Source organism: Crocodylus siamensis, chromosome 4, assembly GCF_052110815.1.
Source record: "Crocodylus siamensis isolate JL-2025a chromosome 4, ASM5211081v1, whole genome shotgun sequence".
Lineage (NCBI taxonomy): Eukaryota > Metazoa > Chordata > Crocodylia > Crocodylidae > Crocodylus > Crocodylus siamensis.
In genome coordinates this window covers 134,567,399-134,590,341 of record NC_143398.1, presented here as the reverse complement: position 1 = coordinate 134,590,341, position 22,943 = coordinate 134,567,399, and the positions used below count along the sequence as shown (strand labels likewise).

The following is a 22,943-nucleotide window of genomic DNA, read 5'->3' as shown; positions in this document are numbered from 1 at the left end:
AAACAATAGGAAAGTGTCTGTCCGTCTGTCATTAACTATGGAAATTGTTTGGATGAAATAGTTACTAATGTGAATTTTAAAGAATGATTTAACTGAACCCAGTATTACTCTGTTTTTTGGATTAAAAAGTTGATCTTTCATTGCTTACTTATTGTTTTAATGTCCTTTTTGATCTCAATGGGAATTTCAAATGTTGAAAGGAATAATAAATTCAACTTCAGACCATTTTTCTACTTACGTATATGATAGAAAAGCATTTTTGATCAGTATAAAGGTGTGTGTTGGGGGGAAGAGGAGAATAGTACAGGACTGGATTTAAATCAACCCTATAGCATTATCTTGGCACATTGTTTCTTGTTACAGATTTCTACTGGTGCTGATTTGTTTGATTTTTAGTGTGCTGTCTACTATAGAACATTATTCAGAATTTGCCACTGGGACCCTTTTCTGGATGGTAAGTGAATTATTTTATTTTATTTTATTTAAAAAAATGTACTGATGGCATCATTGAGGTTGTTTGCTTGCTTTGTCTTCTGTAAACTGAAAGCCAGGGTCTAAGAAGGGCAATGAATAAATCTGACTAACAAGGTGTACCACCAGTATAGATTTAACACACTAGTTCATTTCATTTGTGGAAAACTAATAGAATGTATAAGCTTACTTTGCTATTCAATGAATCTACTCAGTCTCCTAGGTCAGAGGTTCTCAAACTGTGGTCTGTAGACCACCACTGGTCCATGAGCTCCATTCAGGTGGTCCATAGAAAGGTTGTGGAACAACTGAGAATATCTGTATTTGTAAGGTAAGACAACTGATATTAAAATGAGTTGTGTGCTTTGATTTGTAGAACAAAAAAAGTTTAAGTGGTCAGCTGAGACCCTCAGCAATTTTCAAGTGGCCTGCAAAAAAAAGTTTGAGAACCACGGTACTAGGTTTATAAAGGAGTGTATTTATTTATTTATTTTTCCTCCTGAAGGTCAGGAGGAGCTGTGATGATCCTCTCTTGACTTGCTTGATATAAGATGCAAAGTCTCACTGAATAATTCCTATACTGAATTCCTAATGTTTGGCTGAGTTAAAGCATGTCAGTGAATGCAATACCGAATGGAGAAGCAGGACTTCTTTAGTAATATCTTTTATTAGATCCACTGTATAGTTGGAAGACATGTAAAATGAGATTTCAAGCACAAAGTGCCCTTCTTTAGGTTCTTTAGGTAGAATGGAGTGTCCTAACTCCAGGAAAACCAGTTTTGTGTGTGTGGTGTTAAACCTGAGTGCAAATTGGCAGTGGATTATTTTATCTTATTTTAAAGACATGCTTGCTTGCATCTTGAGCTTTTCTTAAGAAGCATTTTTTATTACAACAATAAATAAATTAAATAAATAAAGTCATACTCCCTTCTTATCAGATGGTAACAAAGTTCATTTACTATTAGGGTGACCATAAATCCTAGATTAGCTGGGACAGTTCTGGATTTTGGAAGCTGGTCCTGGCTGGCCAGTGAAAATTAAAATGAGTGTCCCAGGCATAGGCCATGGGGCAGGGAAGTGGAGTGGCAGGAACTATGAAATAGGAAGACCTATCAGACAGCAGAATTGCCCTAATAGGTTAACTTGGTTGGTGGAATGACCATTAAAAAGAGGATTGTTAACACCTTTGAAGAAAACAATGGGTCATTAATGGGCCATTGACTCCTTAGCTGCCTGAATAGTAATACCAGTAGTGCCTCTGTCTACAGAATCAAGGTAGGGGAGAGGCAGTGTCCCAGATTTCACACTGTCCCATATGGTCATCCTATTTATTATCAGCCTTGGTCTAGATTTTAATGGCCAAGAGTTTCCATAACCTGTTACCAGTTCATATGGCATGTAATCCACTTTAGGGCTCTAAAATCAAAGGTGACTAGCATGCACACAATTGCCCACCCAAACCAATTTGCAAGGTTTTTTTTTTAATAGTTTTATTTTGAAGTGGTGAGAAGTACCATGGCAAAAAGTGGGTGTAAGGATTCAAGAAAAGGTCCCTTTTCACATGGCCTAAATAAAAGTAACAATAAAAATGAAGTGGGACTATTTAATGAGAAGGTTTTTACTGTAGTAGTGTGCACTGCACTACAATAGGATTGTACAAGTAGGCACCTATTTGATCCAGCTTTGGACCTGGCTGCTTTGGATGCCAGGGATCTGATCTGGAGCTCCAGACCAGGCTCCCACTTCGATCTGGCTGAAGCAGCTCCAGAGATCTGGCCATAGGGTATAATGGGGAATCAATGAAATATCTATTACTTCATTGTTTTTTTTCTTATGTGGATGAAATGAGGGTGGTAGCCTCTTTTGAGAGCATGAAACCTGCCAAACTTCAAGAAGGTAGGTGCAGGAGTTTGGGGGAAACTGCACTTCAAATTCTTGAAAGCAAAACTCATGTCACATGTATGTGTTAAGCCACAGTGGGGTGAAAACTGCAGGGGTGGTAGCACCTGGTGAGGTCACAAAGCCTGCCAAGTTTCAAGAGGGTAGGTGCGGGGGTTTGGGGGGAACTGCACCTTAAGCTGCTTACAGGCAAAAATTGTGACCTAGATAACCCTGTGTGTGTTAAGTTGCAGTGGACTGAAAACTGCTGGGGTGGTGGCCTGTGCTCAGGCCACAAAGCCTGCCAAGTTTCAAGGATATAAGTGCAGGGGTTTGGGGGGAACTGCTCTTCAAGCTGCGGACAAGCAAAACTCGTGACATGGGTGATGCTGTGTCTTAAGGTGCAGCAGGGTGAAAGTTGCAGGGATGGTAGCCCCTGCTGCAGCCACAACTCCTGCCAGGTTTCAAAGAGATAAGTGTGGGGGAGTTCTGGGTTCTGGGCCCTGCACTTCTGGCTGCCGATGGGCAAAACTCATGACATGGGTGCTTGTGCAACTGACTGTCTCTGTCTTGGGGCACTTGATTGTCTGTATTGATTTATTTTCTCTCCTTAGTCTGTGATTTTGTAGGTGTTGCTTGTTAACTCACTAACACCTAACAGCTAGGGGTGCAGGGCCCCAGAAGCCCTGCACCTATCTCCTTGACAGCTGGCAGGCATCATGGCCTCAGCAGGGGCTAGCAGGCCTGCAGCTTTCACCCTGATGTGCCTTAACACAGTGTCAGCCACATGACGAGTCTTGCTTATCTGCAGCTTGAGGTGCAGTTCCCACCAAATCCCTGCACTTATCTTCTTGAAACCTGGCAGGTTTTGTGGCCTCACCAGGTGCTACTACCCCTGCAATTTTAATCCCACTGTGATGTAACACATACATGTGACCTGAGTTTTGCTTTCAAGAATTTGGGGGTGTAGTTCCCCCTCAAACCCCTGCACTGACCTTCTTGATACTTGGCAGGCTTCATGCTCACAGCAGAGGCTACCACCCCTGCATGTTTCATCCAAATCAGACAGAAAACAATGAAGCTATAGATATTTCATTGATTTCCCCATTGCACCCTATGGCCAGATCTCTGAGGTGACTCCAAAGCAGTTCAGAGCTTTGGAAAGCCTAATGAAGCCAGCACTTCGATCTGGACGTGCTGCTTTGGATGCCAAAGTATCCAAAGCTTCTCTGGGTCTGAAGCCTCGCACAGCCCTACACTACAATAATACCTAGCTCAAAACATACAGAATGTAGCAACTCAAATCTTTTTTGAGGACAACGGTATTGCATATCACGACAGTTGAATTTTGATTTGTTTGTTTCAATGGCTGTTTCCCAATGTAGTGTATTTTTGGAATAAAAGCTTAGGTACTCATTTAATTCATGGTAGCTTAAATTGCATTAGTATATGTAGCCTCTGCATGTGATGGGCAAAAACCATCATTAGGATTCCTGGTTATTTTTAAGTATGTGACTAATCATATCTTAAGCATTTCACTAATCAACTAGTGAATATTGCTTGGTCTTGCTCAGTGTCAAAGAAAAAGCATCTTTTATCAGTCCAATGCAAACTTCTTATGCTCCTATAATAGTAAGCAATGTTGAGTTGTATCTTAAAGCAGTGATACAGATCTCCCACCCAAAGTCAAGAGCTTGACAAGGAGTTTGCCTGGGAACTGGCTGAGGCTGCATGTTCCAGGACCATGGTTGTCATGGGTGACTTCAATTACCCGGACATCTCATGGGAGGATCACTTGGCAAAATCCGAGCGGTCGCAAAGCTTCCTATTGTGCGTGGATGACCTCTGCCTGGCTCAAGAAGTCTATGGGCCAATGAGAGGTGAAGTGCTGCTCGACCTGGTACTGGCTACTGGGGATGACTTAATCGGTGACCTAGTGATTTGATGGTGATCACGAGCTGATCACCTTCACCATCCGCTGTAAAGCTGGCAAGTCAGTCAGCAACATGGAAGTCCCTGACTTCAGGAAAGCCGACTTTGACAAGCTCAGGAGGCTTGTCAGTGAGGCCCTAAGAAACCACCTCCCCAGGGGGAGGGGAGTTCAAGAAGAGTGGTGGCTCCTCAAGGGAGCGATCCTCAATGTACAAGCTAAGGCTATTCCATCTCGGAGGAAAAGAAGCAAGAGGGCACAGAAGACCCCCTGGCTCTCCAGAAATCTAGCAGACTTCCTGAGGCTAAAAAGAAAGGCCTACAAAGGTTGGAGGGTGGGATTCACCTCCAAAGAGGATTATTCTGCACTGGTCTGGTCCTGCAAGGAGCAAACCAGGAAAGCCAAGGCTGCAAGTGAACTCCAACTAGCTTCAAGCATCACGGACAATAAAAAGTCCTTTTTCAGATATGTGGGGAGCCAGAGGAAAAGCAAGGGCAACACTGGGCTCCTGCTGAACCAGATGGGGCAACTGACAACTGACGCCCAGGAAATAGCCAACCTATTAAATGGGTACTTTGCGTCGGTCTTTCATCAGTCCCATGGGACGTCCTTGCCTACCACGGGACAGGGCAGTCCGAGGTGAGGGAGATCCCCTGCCCTCCATTAATGCTGACCTTGTGAAGGAACACCAGTATCTGGGGGAATGTTTGTTCACCAGAGTGCCCCAAGGGATGATGAGATTGAATGGTTATAAACTACTGCAAGACCATTTCAGGCTGGACATAAGGAGGAATTTCCTTACTGTTCCAGCCCCCAAGGTCTGGAACAGCCTGCCATTAGAAGTGGCACACTTTTACATTGAACACTTTCAAGCGTAAATTGGAAGCTTATCTTGCTAGGATCTACGACCCCAAGTGACTTCCTGCCCCTGGGGCAGGGGGCTGGACTCGATGATTTTCTGAGGTCCCTTCCAGCCCTAGTGTCTATGAAATCTATGACACTTCCCCTGCTCCATTTGGAGGCCATTATTCCTTGTCCTGTGGTCACAGGTTCTGTCATCATAATCTTTTTAACCACCCTTCATTATTTGAAGACCTATCAAATCCCACACTTAATATAGACTACTTCATGAAATTTGTCCTCCTTGTGCAGTGCCATGTTAATCCTTTCTGTTTTGTTCCAATATTAGCAGTGGTATGTGGGCTTGTGGGAAGGGATCTACCTAAATCATGGGGAGGAAAGGGATTTTCACAGGTTATTCATAGTGCAATCAGAGCTGAGTTTTTTTTGCAGCCTTTTTTGCAGTGAGCTGATAGGCTGGCCCCACCCATCACTGCTGATTGGCTGAGGGCTGAAGTTGTGCATCTCTGACCCTTGCCACTAATTGGCAGAGGGGGTGGGCCATGCAATGGGTAGCCCTCTGCTAATCGGTGGTAAAGGGTGGGGGGGGTACCATGATGTTGACTGCTCCCCTTCACACTGGTGTCTCCTCCCCCTGCATCTCCCTGGTGGGATACAAGGCCAGGCTGCCGAAGCTATGAAGACTGTGGGCTCCCATGGGGGAGCCAGCACATTTTTACTTTTAGTATTTTATTTATTTATATATTTCATGGACAATGTCCAATTTTCATGGTTTTTACAAAATTATAAATTTAAGTAGGTCCCTACACATGGGCTCCCTCTGAGATGGAGAACCCATTAACTTCTGATGCACTAAAGCAATGGGGGCCAAACATTTTGGCAGATGGGCTACAAATTCAGCCCCATGCTCTCCTTGATTGCCACTCCAATATAATTTCCCTGTTTGAAGTGCTGCTCTGATTTCTAGTCCCTGCCCTATGTGACATTTGTGCTGCCTGCCTCCTGTCTAGTTTGCTCTGTGCTGTGCATAGAGGCTGCCCATTACCATTTGTGGTACTCCTGCTATAGGCTGGCCACCCCTGAATTGCAGGGTATGGGCAGATATTAGAAAAGCTTCAACTGAAAGCATTTCTATGATGCAATAATTTTAAAAGTAGATGTTCAGTCCCCTTTCACTGAAACTCTATTAGCTTTTACAGAGGCTGTGTTGTCTCTAAATGCTAGGGGTCTCAGCATACCTTTCCACCTCAATATTTTTTCCTGGAACCTTCCAGAATAGATACTTTATTGCTCTGTGGGGATTTGTGCCCCAGGCTTCTGTTCTGGCCTTTACTTCTGGCTATGAATGCTTCCAAAAAGCCAGTTAGCTTTTAATTTAATTTTTTTTTTTTTTGCTACAGCAGCAACGAAGGGGTACCTACCTACTAATGTTTTAGACATTTAACAAACAATGCTGTCAAGTCCTTGTGGTGGTGGTGGTGCTTCACTTACATGGCCAAGCTTGCTACACTATTCAAGCAGCTGTGCCATTTGCTTTACCATACTATGGCAGCTCAGGGAGTCAGTGATCCTAGTGTAGGAAAGTTCCTTCAGAGGGCTGTGTTCTGTGCTGTGTGAGTCTAAAGAGGAAGAAATAGGAGATTCCACGGAGAAGGGATTTCTATGGAATGATCTGTGGACCATCTATTGGAGATCTGGGCCAGAGAGAGATTAACATTCTGACGATTTGTGCTAAAGCTGTGGGATGCTGCCCAGTGTGAGAAGAACTCCAGGGAGATATTGAATGATATCTTCCTGGAACCAAATCTGTTGCTTAAGAAACAGATCACCAGTGTGAGGATGCTGGTGAACTGAATGACGTGGCAATTAATCATTTAGAAACTGGAAACTCTGACAACCTCCAGTCCATGCCTATTCAGTTCAGAATGGGCACATCCATGGTTGAAATGACTGTCTAAGAAGAGTGTTGTGCCATCTGGAGGGTATGGGGGAAGGTGTTAAACCATGTTTTCTTACCTTAGTCTTTGGGGAGCCATTGGTAGATTTGTCCATATGAAGCTTCCAAACTGCATAAGGACCACTGATAGCATGCACATGGCATCCTTTTCCCTGTATACCACAACTCATAGCATAGTCATTTTAGCTTTTGGATATGGTGGGATCTAAAAAAGTAAATGTTTGTGAGGCCAAGGCCTACCTTGACCCTACATAGGAAAGCTTGGGCATGAGGTAGAAAGCAATGTTGCTTCAAAATCATCCTCACACAGCAGTTGAAGAGAAATGAGAAACTTCTGTGTATCCCTTTCCACACATGTAGGTCCTTCAGTAGCAGCTTCATAGTCTGTCTTGCTAGGTATGACCGAAGACCCTGAATTCTGGCCTGGGCCTGTGAAGAATATTTTGGAGGGCTTGATGTGAGCACTTGCTACTGTAGATCAGTGCTGCTCAACCTTATGATCCCCTGGGCTGGGTGAGTGACATAAGGCCAGTCCATGGGCTGGATCATGCCCTATGCTGCCCAAACCAGGCATTGCACTGCCCAGGCCTGTGCAAGGGCACTCTCTATCTGCCCATGGTGACTCGCTATGAGTCCAAAAATTTGGCAGCAGGGAAATGGCAATTAGCACTGATGCTGCTCCCCCACTGGCAAATTTTTGGACCCCTGGAGAGCCCAGTGGGTTGGATGACATCACTCTGCAGGCTGATTTGGCCTGTGGTTTTGTTGCTAATGTGGCCTGAGGAGAAGAAAAGGATGCTCTGAGAGAGATAGGAGGAGTTTGAAGGAGGACAAGGGAAACTGTGGTGACACAATACTGGCTGTTTGGTTTGAAGTGGAGCTGTTTGCTGTAGCTTGGCATGTTAGCACTGTGATACCCTTCCACCCCCCTCTTTGAAGAGGCAACCCACCTCTCTTCCTGGGAGTTGAAAAAAGAAGGCCTTCTTTGAGGCAGGGTGCTTTAGGAAGCTAGGGACAAAGGAGAACCTAGGGTCTTGAAACCCAAAGTCTTGGCCCTTTGGAAGCAATGCCATGACTAGTTTCATGGAGCCTTTCGGAGGGAGACCAGATAAAGATTTATTTGTTTCTGGAGGAGTTACTACCTTGAAAGGCAGGGTTCTATGACGCCATGCTAACAGCCTCCTTTTGTAACCCTCATGTTTTGGAGTGCCTGGGAGTTAGCTGCATGCTTGGCCTGAGCCATCCTCCCCAATGGAGCTAGCACTGGATGCCTGGTGGAACTCCATCCTGCTGTAGCATACCTCCTTTGCTACTTCCCTTCTTTGAGAAGGCCACTGGAACAACAAGTATCTCCTTGCTGCTCTTTTGCTGCTGCCTTGTCTTGGTTGCGCATTCAGTTCCTGCTTTGGGCAGGGACCTCAGGGCCACTGCAGTAGTAGATGCTGACCCTGTACATTGTGCAAAACCAGCAAAATATCACTGCTGTTACTCAAATGTAACTTGGAGAGCCCTCTTCAGTTTCTTATGGAACATCACAGGAACCTCTTCTCATTCAACCAGGCTCCAAGGGATTCTTTTGCAGAAACTAGCTTTCATGAGCTAGTGACAACATCAGCCTTTCTTTTAGGGGGAAGAAAAGGGAGTGTCCAGTTTATATCTATGTTGTCTATGCTCCCATTCATTTCCCACATTTCTTAAGATGCCTGTACCCTGGAGAATGCAGCAGCAACCCAGCAGAGATTTCCTTGGCACTGATGCTCTGTTATGACTTGGAAAGATGGTCCTTCCTGGCATTTCCAAGCCAGGGTTTGAGCTGACTTTTTTGTATGGAGGCTCCTGGACACAGCAAGCATTAGTATTCAACATGAAGGCTGGGAAGGCAACTCGCCCCCTGTAGTACTGTAGGATGTTTAATAATGGTATTGGATAGAGTTACTTGTATTTGCTTGACTATAGTTTTGTTCAGAGAAGAACAGGCAAAATAAGTGATCAGGTAAGATGATGACATAAAGTATGATCTATTTTGGAAAATTCAAGGAAAACAGATTGGAAAAAAAACTAGGGTAAAGTTTGCAAGATTGCCTCTATGTAGTGGTTTGTAGGGCTGTGTGAAATTTTGCTGGCAGTTTCGTTTTGATTCGTTTCGTGCTCAAAACAGCAAAATTGAAACGAAACAGAGCTTCAAAACAGCTTTGAAATGAAACGACACAATTTTCAAAACATTTTGAGTTTCAAAGCTCAAGCTGGGCTTGCCTGCAGGGAAACAAACTAAAGTAAGGGGGAAGAGGGGGGTGTGCTTTCGTTATTGACTGTGTAGCTGGCTGGTGACTTTCATCCTTTCCTGAGGTCTCTTCCAATCCCAGTGCTCTGGGGGAGGGATGGAAAAACTGCATAAAAGGCACAATTGTTTGAACTGCCCTGCTTTCTGCTTTTGGTGTCAGTTGAATGAGGACACACCTTCTCTGTCTCTCTGTCTCTCTGTCTCTCTGTCTCTCTGTCTCTCTGTCTCTCTGTCTCTCTGTCTCTCTGTCTCTCTGTCTCTCTGTCTCTCTGTCTCTCTGTCTCTCTGTCTCTCTGTCTCTCTGTCTCTCTGTCTCTCTGTCTCTCTGTCTCTCTGTCTCTCTGTCTCTCTGTCTGTGTCACCCACCCATGTCACAAGTTTTGCCTGTCAGCAGTCAGAGGTGCAGGGCCCCAGAAGCCCTGCACCGATCTCCTTGGCAGCTGGCAGGCTTTGTGCCCTCAGCAGGAGCTAGCAGGCCTGCAGCTTTCACCCTGCTGCATCTTAACACACACAGTGTTACCCATGTCACAAGTTTTGGTTGTCTGCAGCTTGAGGTACAGTTTTCCCCCAAACCCCTGCATCTACCTCCTTGAAACTTGGCGGGCCTCAGAAGGGGCTACCAGTCATGTATGTTTCATCCAAATCAGGCCAGAAATGACAAAGTTATAGGCTGTTTTGAGCTTCCCCATTATAGCCTATGGGCAACAGAACACCCGTTTCGAATATAAACAAATTTCAAAACAAAACACTTTTCTGTCACAATGCAAGTCAAAGCGGAACGGTGCCGTTTCGCACAGCCTTAGTGGTTTGATGATAGACTAGGCTAATTTTAGACAAGATACAGCTTACATAGGGAATACGAATATGCACACGTCTTTTAGGAATGATTTTATTTATTTATTTTTACCTTTTTAAATAAGCTTTTTGATTAATTTTTAAAGCCAAGTAATAGAATATCGAAACTGCATCCACTTCGGGATTTTTGCACTGCAGCCTTGAACTACAGTTCTTGCTGAGTTGCCCACTTGCAAGTGTATCTGCTTCGCATGATTTAGTTTTGGTTTTAGCAAGTGTTAGTTTTTGAAACCTAGTTAAGGCCTTTCTCCTAACAATCTGTTAGAAGCTTTTTAAGGTTTTAGGACTTAGAAATGTTAAGCTTACATTGCTGTTAAACTTACACAGGTTTTCTCTAAAAGAGAGAATCACAAGTCTGGGCTAGACTTTGTTCTGGAGATAATATCACTTCTTAACAGACTTTTACCATGGACAAACTTGGTTTGTTGTGAATAGCAATAACAGGGCATGTGCACTGATTTAATATTTTGCCCTTTTAGTTCTTTTAGAAGGAATAATAGAAAACTCATTCATCTATAAAAACTTAGGGGTCTTATTCTCTTTTTCTGAAACCCACCAACAACCAAATTAATCACAAATGTACCAAAAGGGAAAATGAAGAACCATTTTGAAAGTAAAGTGTTTTGGCAAAACAGACTTTAAAAAAAAAAAAAAAAAAATGGAGGGCATTACATGTCAGGTATCTAAAATAAAAAGAGTGATAACGCTTTGAACAATACTCTTAGGAAAAATTTTGTTCTTGCACTGTTGACAGTGTGTGTCAAATTGCTCATAAAGGAAGCCTTTCAAAGTCGGATTTTAAACTTGACATCCCAGCTTTAGATCTGTAATGAAAACTGTCACTTTAAACTATTTCAGCATGTGGGCTGATTTGGTATTGCTCTTCAAATGTTGTAAATTGCCCCGTTTGTGGTATTTGCTTGGACTTGGAGTAGATTTCTCCTCTTTGTGGTTTTCAGGGAATGGACATGCCATAATTTTCAATCAATCTAATCAACAGTGTGGTAACAGAATTTATTTCTGTGGTCCTGGGACTAGTGAGATTTGCCTGTCTTGAGCTTCCATATGCTGCCAGTTGAGGGAGGTGTCATCTCTTTTAAGCTTTAAAAAACAAAAAAACAACAAAAAAAAAAAAAACCATGATGCTTCATGTGATTTTTTATTTATTTATTTATTTATTTATTTATTTTTGCTGTTAAGAATTTCTTGTGAGCTCTCTTGAGACTATATCTAATTTTGTAATCAGTCTGGAAGAATTTGTATGACCTCCTATGTTGGTTGGTTGTTTGGTTTGTTTGTACTCTGTTTAGCAAATCAGAACATATGAGAGCAGTGACGCTTGCATAATTAATGGTGATGATGAATGGGTGCAAAAAGTATAATAAATGACGAAGGAATTACAAGAGGGTTAGGATTCAGTTTGGTTTAGACAGGCAGCAGAAAGTCCAGGTGCTTATCTAATTATGTGGACTCTTGAACCTCCAAAATCAGAGTGGAAGCATCACAAGAATAGATTTTTGTTAACTCTGTTATTGTTTGCTTTGGCTCAGGTTTAAGGCAGAAAACTATTTTGGAGCCAAGGATTAGCTATGATGTTGATCCCATCAAACTTCTGGAAGTTTGAGTCTACAAAAAATGTAGACTAATAGATGAAAGAGAGCTAACCAGATTTTCATGGGTAACAGAGCCAGAAATTACAATGATTTTATTTTTACTGCTTGCATGACACATGCCATAAGACTTCCCTAAATGTAACTTTTGCTTGAACTACAGCTGAACTTGTTTCTAGTTTGAATTGGTTTATTTTCAACTTCTAGCTGTTGGTTCTTGTTATGCTTTTGCTATATTAATACAAATCTGTGTAATGTTTTCTGATCAAGACTATAAAGCTGAAATTGAACCAAAGCGGTGAAAATGTTTGAGGGCTGGAGGTGGGGGAGGGGAGGTGTGCATGAGGGAGGAGGAAAGAAAGTTCTTGCTTATCAGATTTAATTGGTTCATCTGTACTGGCCTGTGACATTCATCTTTAAGGGAGAGCAGTCACAAAAAATGTCTGCCTTCAGTGGGATACATGGTAGGTTTTACACATTGGTCTCTTACATTTTGCTGTGGCTAGTTTTATGTCTCTGAATACTTGCCAGAATCTATTACATAAGAAAATGCCCCCCCAACTTTTTTTTTTTAAGTCCTTTGTTTTCAAAATAGTCCATTTTCAATTAAATGCTTTTCACCTTGAACTTGCTGTACCAATGTTCTATGCATCTTATTATGTTTGCAGTTTTGTAAGGAAGACAGTGAAACAAATGCTTCTATTCAGAAGCTAAGGCTTGGACTGGTGGCGAGGAGTGTCAGTAGCCTGGGGCATTGCTTTTATGGCAGAGAGCAAAAGTAGCCACCATGGCAACAGTGGTTGATTTGTTATGCAGTATGGATGAGTCTATTTCTTTCAGACTCCTGCTAAGAAACGATGGGGAGCATTTTCCAGGAGAAGACTACTCTGCAGGAGTTGGATGTGGAGGCCTATTTGTTACCAAAATGTGTGCATGTGTGCTGGATTTATGTAAAATCAAAGGAATGTTCCTCTTCAAATCCCTGTTTCTTCTATCACATGCAAAGTCAATGTCTTTGCCTGCAAAGCTCTACTTCCTGCATCTGTTGCATCAGACACTATCTTGCCCCTATGAAGCATTGCAGTGAGACTAGTCTGTGCACCCTAGTCTTTATCTTCCTTCTCTTTTCTTGTCCCCTATGTCTATCTGGAATAATTTTCCTGCACCTGTATAATTTTGCTTTTTGTTTGATACGACTTCTTGAATAACAATCATGAATACTACCTCCTGCCCCTTATTTAGCAATTATGCTGCCATGATAATTAAAATGTTTTAAGGGCCAGATGCTATTCCACCTATTAGTAGGGATCTCCATAAATTGTGCAGGAAGTGCTCCCCCCCTCCCCCCAGCAGTTCCTCTTAATGTTTTTCATTTCGCTGCTTGCCCTTCCCACCCCTGACTGGTGAAGGGGCCCCACCAATAACACTGTTTGCCATTAATTGCCAGGGAAGTAAAAAACATGGTTTTAAATATGCCGTGAGTTTTGCCTCCCCACCACTGATTGGCAGATGGGCTCTAATGGCCCCTCTGCTTGCTGCTGACTGGTGAGGAGGGAAAAACTGCAGCATATTTAAAACTACAGTTTCCACTTCCCTGGCAATCAGCAGCAAACCGCCTGGCTGGTGGGGCCCCTCTGCCAGTCAGGGTTTGGGGGGTGGGCAGCAAAATGAAAAATATTAAAGAAACTATTGTGGGGGGCACTTCCTGTGTGATTTGCATAGATTCCTACCTATTGAGCTGCTACACATGTAAAGTACCTATTGCACAATTAAAAAAAAAAAAAAAAAAAAAATCAAATCCAATCAGCTTGTAAAGTTAGACCTCAAATGTCTACTAACTTTTATAGCTGGTTTCATAGTTTCATAGTAGCTAGAGTCGGAAGGGACCTAGGTAGATCATCTAGTCCGACCCCCTGCCTTGGCAGGAAAGAGCACTGGGGTCAGATGACCCCGGCAAGGTGCTCATCTAACTTCCTTTTAAAAATCCCCAGGCTAGGAGCCTGCACCACTTCCCCTGGAAGCTGGTTCCAGGCCCTAGCCGCCCTGACTGTGAAGTAGCGCCTCCTAATATCTAATCTAAACCTACCCTCCGCCAGCTTGTGACCGTTATTCCTGGTCACTCCTGGCAGCACACGGGGGAACAGGGACTCCCCCAATACCTGCTGATCCCCCCTGACCAGTTTGTAGCAGGCCACAAGGTCCCCCCTTAACGTTCTCTTGTGGAGGCTAAACAGGTTCAGGTCCCGTAGCCTCTCCTCATAAGGCCTGCCCTGCTGACCCCTGATCATACGAGTGGCCCTCCTCTGGACTCTTTCCATATCGTCCACGTCCCTCTTGAAGTGTGGCGCCCAGAACTGGACGCAATTGGTTGCAATTGAGTGTTAATTTGCACATGTAGCAGGGTATCCTCTGCAACTGGAAGCCCCATCAGTTGATGGGGCTTCCAGCTGCAGGGGTGCACCTAGTTCAGTGTGAAACCCCCAAGCCCTGGGTATTGTGGCTGCCATGATCCCCAAGACTCAGGGGTGCTTGAAACGCTCTGCCCACATGGGGCTTTTGGTCCCAGCTGCACATCCCAGAGTCATGATCTAGAGTTCTACAACTGGTGGGGTGCTCAGTCCTGACTGAGCCTCACTCAAAAATAGAACCAAAAGCCCCGCAATTGATGGGGCCCTTGGCCCCAGCTCCATCTCATGTGCACCTGGGACTGAGTCTCTTGGTCCCAGCTGTGCACAGTCCTCATGGCTGGGTGTCCCCTCAGCAAAGAGGGGCTGCCAGTGATGGGAGCCTGCTTCTTGCCAGTGCACAGGGAGCCAAGGATCGGGCTCCCCCTGCACTAGAAATAGTGTGTTTGGATCTGATGTGCAGTCCCACAATTGCATCTCCTGCTGTGCATGTCTGTAGAATGGCAGGAGGCATAATTGTGTGGATCACCTGTTGGTTTCAATCATGCATTTACCTGCATGTGTAGAGGGGCCTTTAATGAGGTTTGGATCTGTTCTACAGTGATTCTATTCTATCCTGCTCAAGTTTTCAAAATCTATTAATGCATCTACTTTTGTAACATATATCATCACCTTGCCTTTAAGGTTGAATGCAAAAAACAGTTGAATCACAAAAAATATGCCCACCTTTTACATTAACTGTTTTTTCAGGGACTTAAAGTGGAGTAGAATTGTATTTAGATAACTAGTAGATAGAAAAGAATCTGGCTCAAAGTTTTTATTCTTTAAATCTTCTGATATGTGTGTATTTTTCTCTTTAAATTAGGAGCTCTTTGGGGTATGTGTTTTGTTGCCATGTATAACTCCAGCCAGGCTGTATAGTGCAACAAAAAGCTTTCCGCAAACAGAAAATTGCACTGGGGGAGTGCAGGCTAGGCGTGTGTCTACGCTGCAAGTTATCCACCTGTTTAGGCTCGAGTTTTTGTCTTTACCCATCCCACCAGCCATCATCATTCATGTCCTTTTCCTGGAGGAAATACAGCATAAACTTGTAATCTCTGCTCAAGTTCTGGATGTTTGTTCCCCTTGGCCACTGTTCGCTTCCCTTTGAAACTGTTTTGTAGCATAGTTGTTAGAGGCTGAATACAGATAGTCTTCCACTGCTTTATTTATGAAATAGAAATGGAGTCGATAGTGGTTCCTTTAGTGTTTGTGATTGATGTTCTTGACAGTCACTCAAAATCAGTTTCCTCCTTGCTAGTCCTTTTTTAAGAGACGTTCTGTGGGGGGTAGAGGACCTCTTCATCTGTTCAGTCTCTTTTAATTGCTGAACCCTGAGATTACGAAGTGTCCATCATTTTGCTTTTTATCCTCCCTGTCTTGTGGTTGGTTTTGGGGCTAATGGGGAAAGGAGGCTGGTTTGTGGTCACCAGTTTACCTTTTGTCTGTTTAGTCTGTGTAGTTTAGACAGGTCCCAGGATTTACAAGTCCGGCCTTCCCAAGTCCCCATGCAGATTTCTGAACAGGGCCTGGCTCTTAGTTTCTAGTATAAATTTAAGTGCACATTCAGGTATAGATGCCCCTGTCAACATAAGCCCTTTTGCAGATGTTTCAAAAATTTTTGTACTTTATTAATGTCCTTGTTTTTCCATCCTCTCCACTCTAACTTAACCTCCATGATGGCTGGGTTCTGGCATTGTTGGGGAGTCCCTTTTATAGACGTACAGCTTGGGGAACTGTGAGGGGGGAGGGAGGTGGAAAAAATCTACATACATTTCTCATTTGCCTCTTGTACAGCCCAACACAACACATGCATGAAGAGGTAGGAGGAGGTAAGGAAAAAAAATAAAAGGGGCAGGAGCATAGCAGGCAGCATAGATCATTATCACTGAAACTTGAATTCCCAAATTGAATTTGGTTAATGGTGTAAAGAAAACAAATCAAGTTGACTCTTGCATGTGCTCAGCTGATCTGAGAAGGGCCATCTGTATGATCAAGGTAAGCCATACAAGGAGAGGGATCTCAGACTCTTCAGCCTAAAGAAAAGAAGGTTGAGACAGGACCTGATTTGCAGCTTCCCACTATATCAGAGGCATACATCAGGGGCTTGGTGAACAACTGTTCACCAGGGCGCCCTGAGGGAAAACTAGAAACAATGGCCAAAAACTTCTTCATACCTAGAGTGTCCAGACTATGGAACAAGCTGCCCCAAGAGGTGGTGCAGTCATCTACCCTAGAGATCTGCAAGAGAACACTCGACAGTCATCTGGCTAGGATCACCTGACCACAGACATCTTTCCTGCTCATGCAGAGGACTGGACCCAATGATCAGGACCCAGGACCATTGAAAGTTGCAATTTACTCTTATCTGCATGAGAACACTAAGGAGTATATGCTTTACTGTAACAAAGAGATACCTTAATACAAACAGCCCTTAGTAGCTTCTCCTCCAACCTCCCCTCTCCCACCAGGGAGAACTGACAGCTGTGCTGTTCTAACAACACTATTGATAATGCATTTTTCAATAATATTTCTAACAATATTCCCCCCTCAAGATGCTTTCTGCTCTTTACTTCATTTAGGCAAATCAAGATAATTACGAGGAATTTTTCTGAGGACCATGACTTTTGCTGCAGTCTGTGCTTTCAAAGGGACTGCTGTGACCTGCATTCCTTCTACTGTGGTGGTTATCAATCTAGTGAGACAAGGAATAAGGCAAAGGATAAAAATCAAACCAGTCAGAGCACACAAAAGCACAAATCCTACTTTTTTCCACCAGGGTCCTCCAAATAATTGAAACCACCAGTCCTTATTCCATGTGGTTTCCCACGTTTGTATTGGTACATGGGCTATTTTCCTAATCTCTTTGGCAATCTCTAAGACCGCTTTTCCGTTGTTGCCTCCAAATAGACGACAATTAGAAAGGTTGAGTTTTCCGCAGGCTCCGCCATCCTCTGCAAGTAAATAGTCTAAGGCCATCCGATTTTGGTATATGGCTGCTCTCATCTGAGAACTCTGTCAGGCCAATAACTCGAGAGCAGTGGCAGTCTGGTTAGTAATTATTTCCAAGACTGCCTGCAACCTGATGATTCTATTTAGCATATATATTGGTGTCCGGTACCCCCAACTCCCATCATTAGCCCATGTAGCTGGTCCATAATACTCAATAATCCTCTGAGGAGGCCACTCATCCTCCTTCCACTTTTGGGAGCCACCCTGTGTCAAACTTACATCAATACTTCTCTTGGCCCTTTTCCAATCATCATACAAAGAGACTCCCAGCTTATTTCCAACCTCAGACGGTAACAAAAAGAAAGCTGATACAATTACTCCCATATAGCAAGTTCCTGTCCACCCTTGTGGTAGTATTGTATAGGCCCGTCGTCCACAAATCCAATAGTATCCTTTTAAGGCCCTATTTTCTCTATTAGTGGCATTCAGAGGGGCCCAACCATAGGGCATCTCGGGAAACCCCAAACCTCCTTCTGGACCCAAAGGACCAGCGGCTGCGAGGCCTCCTTTCATGGAACATTCCCATAGCCCATCCTGGTGCTTGTCTGTACAATCTGTCCAATCATTACTTTGATTCATGGCACTCCAGTACTTACTAAACCACGCAATTGTTCCATTAGGATGCTGCCACTCTAGCCGATTATACCCTAGCCTGTTAGGATAATAAAGTTGTTCTAATTTTGTAAGGTTCATCCATCTTACTTTTAAGGTCCATATGCAACGGCTGTGTCCCAAACTTTTTCCTGTACCACTATTACTGATGCAATACTCTCCCAATGCCACTTGGGAAAGCTCCCAGCTGTGGTTCTCATCCCATTTTTGACTAGTACTCTTAATCTCTGCCTTACTACTTACTAGCCACTTTGGGGCTAAAGGAAAAGCCCTCCAAGGCCACTGGCCTCCGGCCTCTCGGAACCCCCCACAGGCCCAGCAGTTGGTAAGATTAAAAGTACCTGCAATTCTTTCCATCATGTCAACATACAAATTTGTCCCTGGGGAAACAATTGGGGAAAGCGGGGGCATAGGCCAGCGGCTAAGGCTACGCAATCCTGCTTCTTTCATTATGCAGATAACAACAAGGCACAATAAAATTCCCACCATATTTTCCCTTTTATGAGATCAAACACAGCCTAAATGTTTCCCTTTTACTTTCTTGTCTAATTTTCTGAGCTCTGATTAAGCCGTCTCAGGCGCACTTGGAGATCACCAGTAGGTTCACAGCTCCACTTGCTGGCTTCTTGTTCCAAAGACGACTCAGCTTCCGGAGTGAGCTCGTCTTGGGAGTTGATGTCCTCTGATGCTCGTGGATGTCGTTTCACACGGGTATGGTGTATCCAACGGTCATGGCCAGCAATCTTTACAGCGGTGTGGGTTGTTAGAAGTACCTGGAATGGGCCACTCCACCTCTCAGTCAAGGGTTCCTTTTTCCACCGCTGCACCAAGACCCAGTCTCCCGGGGAGAAGTCATGTACCGGTACGTCTAAAGGCAGGCGCTGAAAGGAGGCTGCATATCTGTGAAGAGAAGACAAGACAGACTGCAAAGCAATAACATACATATGAAGCTCACTATTACCTAACTCAAAAGTTACATTTTCTCGCATCCCAGGGGGTAAGACTCGAGGGGGCTTGCCAAACATAATTTCATATGGGGTCAATTTGAGGCCCCGTCGGGGAGTGTTTCGAATGAAGTAAGAGCTAGCGGCAATGCTTGAGGCCACTTAAGGCATGTCTCAATACAGATTTTGGTGAGCAGAGTCTTTAAAGTCCTATTCATGCATTCCACTTGTCCTGAACTCTGTGGTCTCCATGGTGTGTGTAGTTTCCAAGTAACCTTGAGAGTTTGCGCAACTTCTTGAACCACTTTTCCCACGAAGTGTTGTCCTTGATCCGACTCAATGGACTCAGGCAGGGAATACCAGGGAATGATCTCCTGCAACAAATACTTCACTACTGTAGCTGCAGTGGCAGTCCTGGTGGGCCAGGCCTCGACCCAACCAGAGAGCTGGTCTACCATGACAAGTAAAAACCCGTGATGTCCGGACCGTGGGAGCTCGGCAAAATCAATCTGCCATGCCTGTCCAGGGTATGCTGCCCAGGGTCTACCTCCCATTGGCACGGGGTTTCCTTCGAGGGTTTACTTTCTGGCATGTGATGCACTTGGTAGCAATGCGCTGAGCTTCTACATATAGCCCTGGGGCTACTGCTTGGCGGATCAATAGATCACCCATGGCCAAGCCTCCCATATGGGTTCTTGCATGGAGCTCTTGCAGCACCTCCCGAAGCAATGGCCTGGGTATCATGACTTTCCCTCCTGGTACTATCCACCACCCCTGGGAGTTCTTTTCTGCACAAGCTTTCTGTGCAAATTTATCTTCTTCAGGGGAATACTGTGGGACTAAATCCTGGACGTATGGCCATATTCCGTGGGACATGGCCTGCCTGGATACCTCCTCTGCTTCTCCCCCAGTAAATGCGGCTTCCTTTGCTGCTGCATCAGCCTTTGCATTTCCAAGCTTATGCTCTTCCTCAGCAGCCTTCCCATGGGCCCGCACATGAATGACTGCTACCTCTTTAGGCTGGTGGAGTGCCTCTAGTAGCTTGATAATCTGGGGGCCATTAGCAATCTTATTCCCAGAGGCCGTAATGAAACCCCTTTCTTTCCACAATAGTTCGCGCGCATGGACTGTAGAAAAAGCATAGCGAGAGTCAGTGTATATATTAACCCGCTGGTCTGTCCCCAGCTGTAATGCTCGGGTGAGCGCAGTGAGTTCCGCAGCCTGGGCCGACCATGAGCTCGGCAATGACTCCCTCCATACTACCTTATCCAAGGTTACCACTGCACATCCTGTTCGTCTTTTTCCATCGATGACAGAGCTGGAGCCATCTACGAAGTATTCAACATCTGGGTCCTCAATTGGGTCCTCAGCAAGATTAGGTCGCACCTGCGTGGTTTGATTCAGGACCTCAAGGCAGTCATGCGTCCGTTTCCCTGGCTCCGGCAGCAAGGTTGCAGGGTTTAAGGCTGTAGTATGTTTGAAAGTAAGTCCTGGATTAGAGAGCAAAAATATCTCATACCGTGATTGTCTGGAGGGGTTAAGAAATTTCCCTCCCTCAGTCCCTAGGATCTGGGGAACTCCATGAGGAGTGAGTATTTTCATATCCGCACCCATGACTATCTTCTGGGCTTCTTCAACAACCACTGCTGTGGCTGCCACAGCCCGAAGACAGGCTGGCCACCCGAGTGCAACTGGATCTAGAACCTTTGAGTAATATCCCACGGGTCTCCAGGTCGGGCCCGATTGGCTGTGTCAGCACCCCTGATGCAACCCCTCGATTCTCATGAACGTACAGTCAATATGGCTTTTTACTATTTGGGATGGCCAGGGCAGGGGGCTGGGTTAATGCTGCCTTCAGCAGATCAAAGGCATGCTGCATTTCTTTATTCCATTTCCATTTAGTGAGACTCTCCTTAGTCAGGGATTCATACAGTGGTCTAGCCTTCCCACCATAATCTGGTATCCATAGTCGACAGAACCCAGTTAGCCCTAGGAATGCCCGCAGCTCCTTGGGTGACTTAGGTGGGGTTAGACCTTGGATTGCCTATATGCGATCTGCACTCAGGGCTCTGACTCCTTTTGAGAGCTTATATCCCAAAAATGTGACTTCAGGCTGACATATTTGGGCTTTCTCTCTAGAGACTTTATATCCTTTTTCCCCCAGAGTATTTAGGAGTGACCTGGTGGCTTCCTCGCAGAGCTGCAAGTTTGGGCTTGCAACTAGCAGGTCATCCACATACTGGAGGAGAGTCACTGCGGGGTGTGATCCCTTCCACTCCTCCAAGTCCTTCTGAAGGGCAAGTCCGAAAATATGGGGGGCTGCTACGAATCCTTGTGGGAGAACTGTCCACACGAGTTGGGCTTTATGGAAAGTATCTGGATCCTCCCATTCAAAAGCAAACAATTTTTGACTCTCTCGGTGAAGGGGAATAGAGAAGAAAGCATCTTTCAAATCTAGCACTGAAAATATTTCAGCTTCCCCTGGTACTTGTGTCAAAATCGTGTGAGGGTTCAGGACTACAGGATGGTCTGAAAGGACCTTCTTATTTACTGCTCGTAGGTCTTGGACCAGTCTGTATGAGACCCCATCTGCCTTCGGCACTCCAAGGATGGGGGTGTTATAGGGTGAGGACCCTTCCACTAGCCATCCGCACCTCTTGTATTTCTCTATTAACGGCTTGAGTCCAGCTCTGGCCGCTCGGCTGAGTGGGTACTGCTTTACCTGAACGGGCCCCTCCCCATCCTTGAGTACGATCCTTACTGGGGAGACAGACTTAGCTCATGCAGGGGTTCCATCAGCCCATACCGAGGGGTCTACTCCAGTCATGTGATCTTCTGGACTTACTGCAGGGCGTCGGTCCTCCAGGAGAGCCATCTGATAGTTCGAGCTCTGCTTGACAGGTAGCTGGACCACCATCTGATCGTCTCTGAAAAATATCTCAGCTTGCAATTTTGTGAGTAAGTCCCGCCCAAGGAGTGCAACCGGGCAACTTGGAGAATACACAAAGAAGTGCTCGAGCAAATGGTTCCCCACTTTGGTGAGGAGTGGTTTACAAACAGGGAGTTGGGATTGCATTCCCTCAATCCCTTCCACAAGTACATGCTGTTCACTAGTTCCTGCACAAGGGGGTTTTTCTGGAATCATTGAAAATGTAGCCCCAGTATCCACCAAGGCTTCAAAGTTTTTGCCACCAACCCTAATGGTTACCATGGGATCTTCTCGGGCTCCAACCCGAAGGGTTAGTGGTCTTAGATCCCCGTCCCCTTCATTCTGAGTCCTCACCCTTGTCTTCTGCCCGCATGAGGTGACCTCTCGGTTCCCTGTCTCTCTTCTCCTTCAACTTCGGGCATTCCCTCTTCCAGTGTCCTTTCTCTTTGCAATAAGCACAAACATCTGCTCCCACTCTTTCTCCTTTCCCCTTCTGTATCCCAGCCTTTCCAGGGTTACCTCCAGTTATAGCAGCTGCTAGTGCTGCCATCTGTCGCTGAGCCTTTTTATCCTCCTTGCGCTCCTGCACTTGCTCACGATTCCCATACACCTTATATGCAATTTCCACCAGCTCTGAAATCGGTTTCCCAGCACCTCCCTCAGTTTTCCGTAACTTCTTACGGATATCAGCAGCAGACTGACCAATAAACATAAGATTTACCATGCGCTGGTTATCTGGGGCTTCCGGATCCAGATCCGAAAACCTGCGAAACGCCTCATACAGCCTCCCAAAGAAAGCTGAGGGATCCTCCTCTCTTCCCTGTCTCACTTCATACAACTTAGACAGATTAGTAACCCGAGGCACTGCCTTTCCCATTGCTTCCACTATAATTCCCAGATACTGTGCACTCAGCTCTCTTCCCTCTGCAGTATGATTATCCCATCTCGGCTCTTCAACAGGGCAGGTATCACGCAGAGTACGACCAGCAGCACCCTCTGACTCAACTCTGGCTGCCGCAATACGTTCTGCTGTTCCTACCACTAATCTCCTCTCCTCCGGGGTTAGGAGGGTCTGGAGCATCATCTGGACATCAGCCCAAGTGGGTCGATGAGTCTGCCCAATAGATCGAAACAGGTCCCTCATCTTTTCAGGGTCTTC

General features: G+C 45.0%; 1 protein-coding gene across 1 annotated transcript in view; it reads left to right on the top strand.

The window, feature by feature from the left end:
- Nucleotides 1–22,943, top strand: part of LOC149866530 (potassium voltage-gated channel subfamily KQT member 1-like) — an 808,906-nt gene that overhangs the window by 51,868 nt on the left and 734,095 nt on the right. Inside the window, exon 2 of the mRNA XM_090043848.1 lies at nucleotides 364–454. Coding sequence (XP_089899974.1) covers nucleotides 364–454 — 91 coding nt within the window. The remainder of the gene's footprint in view (nucleotides 1–363; nucleotides 455–22,943) is intronic.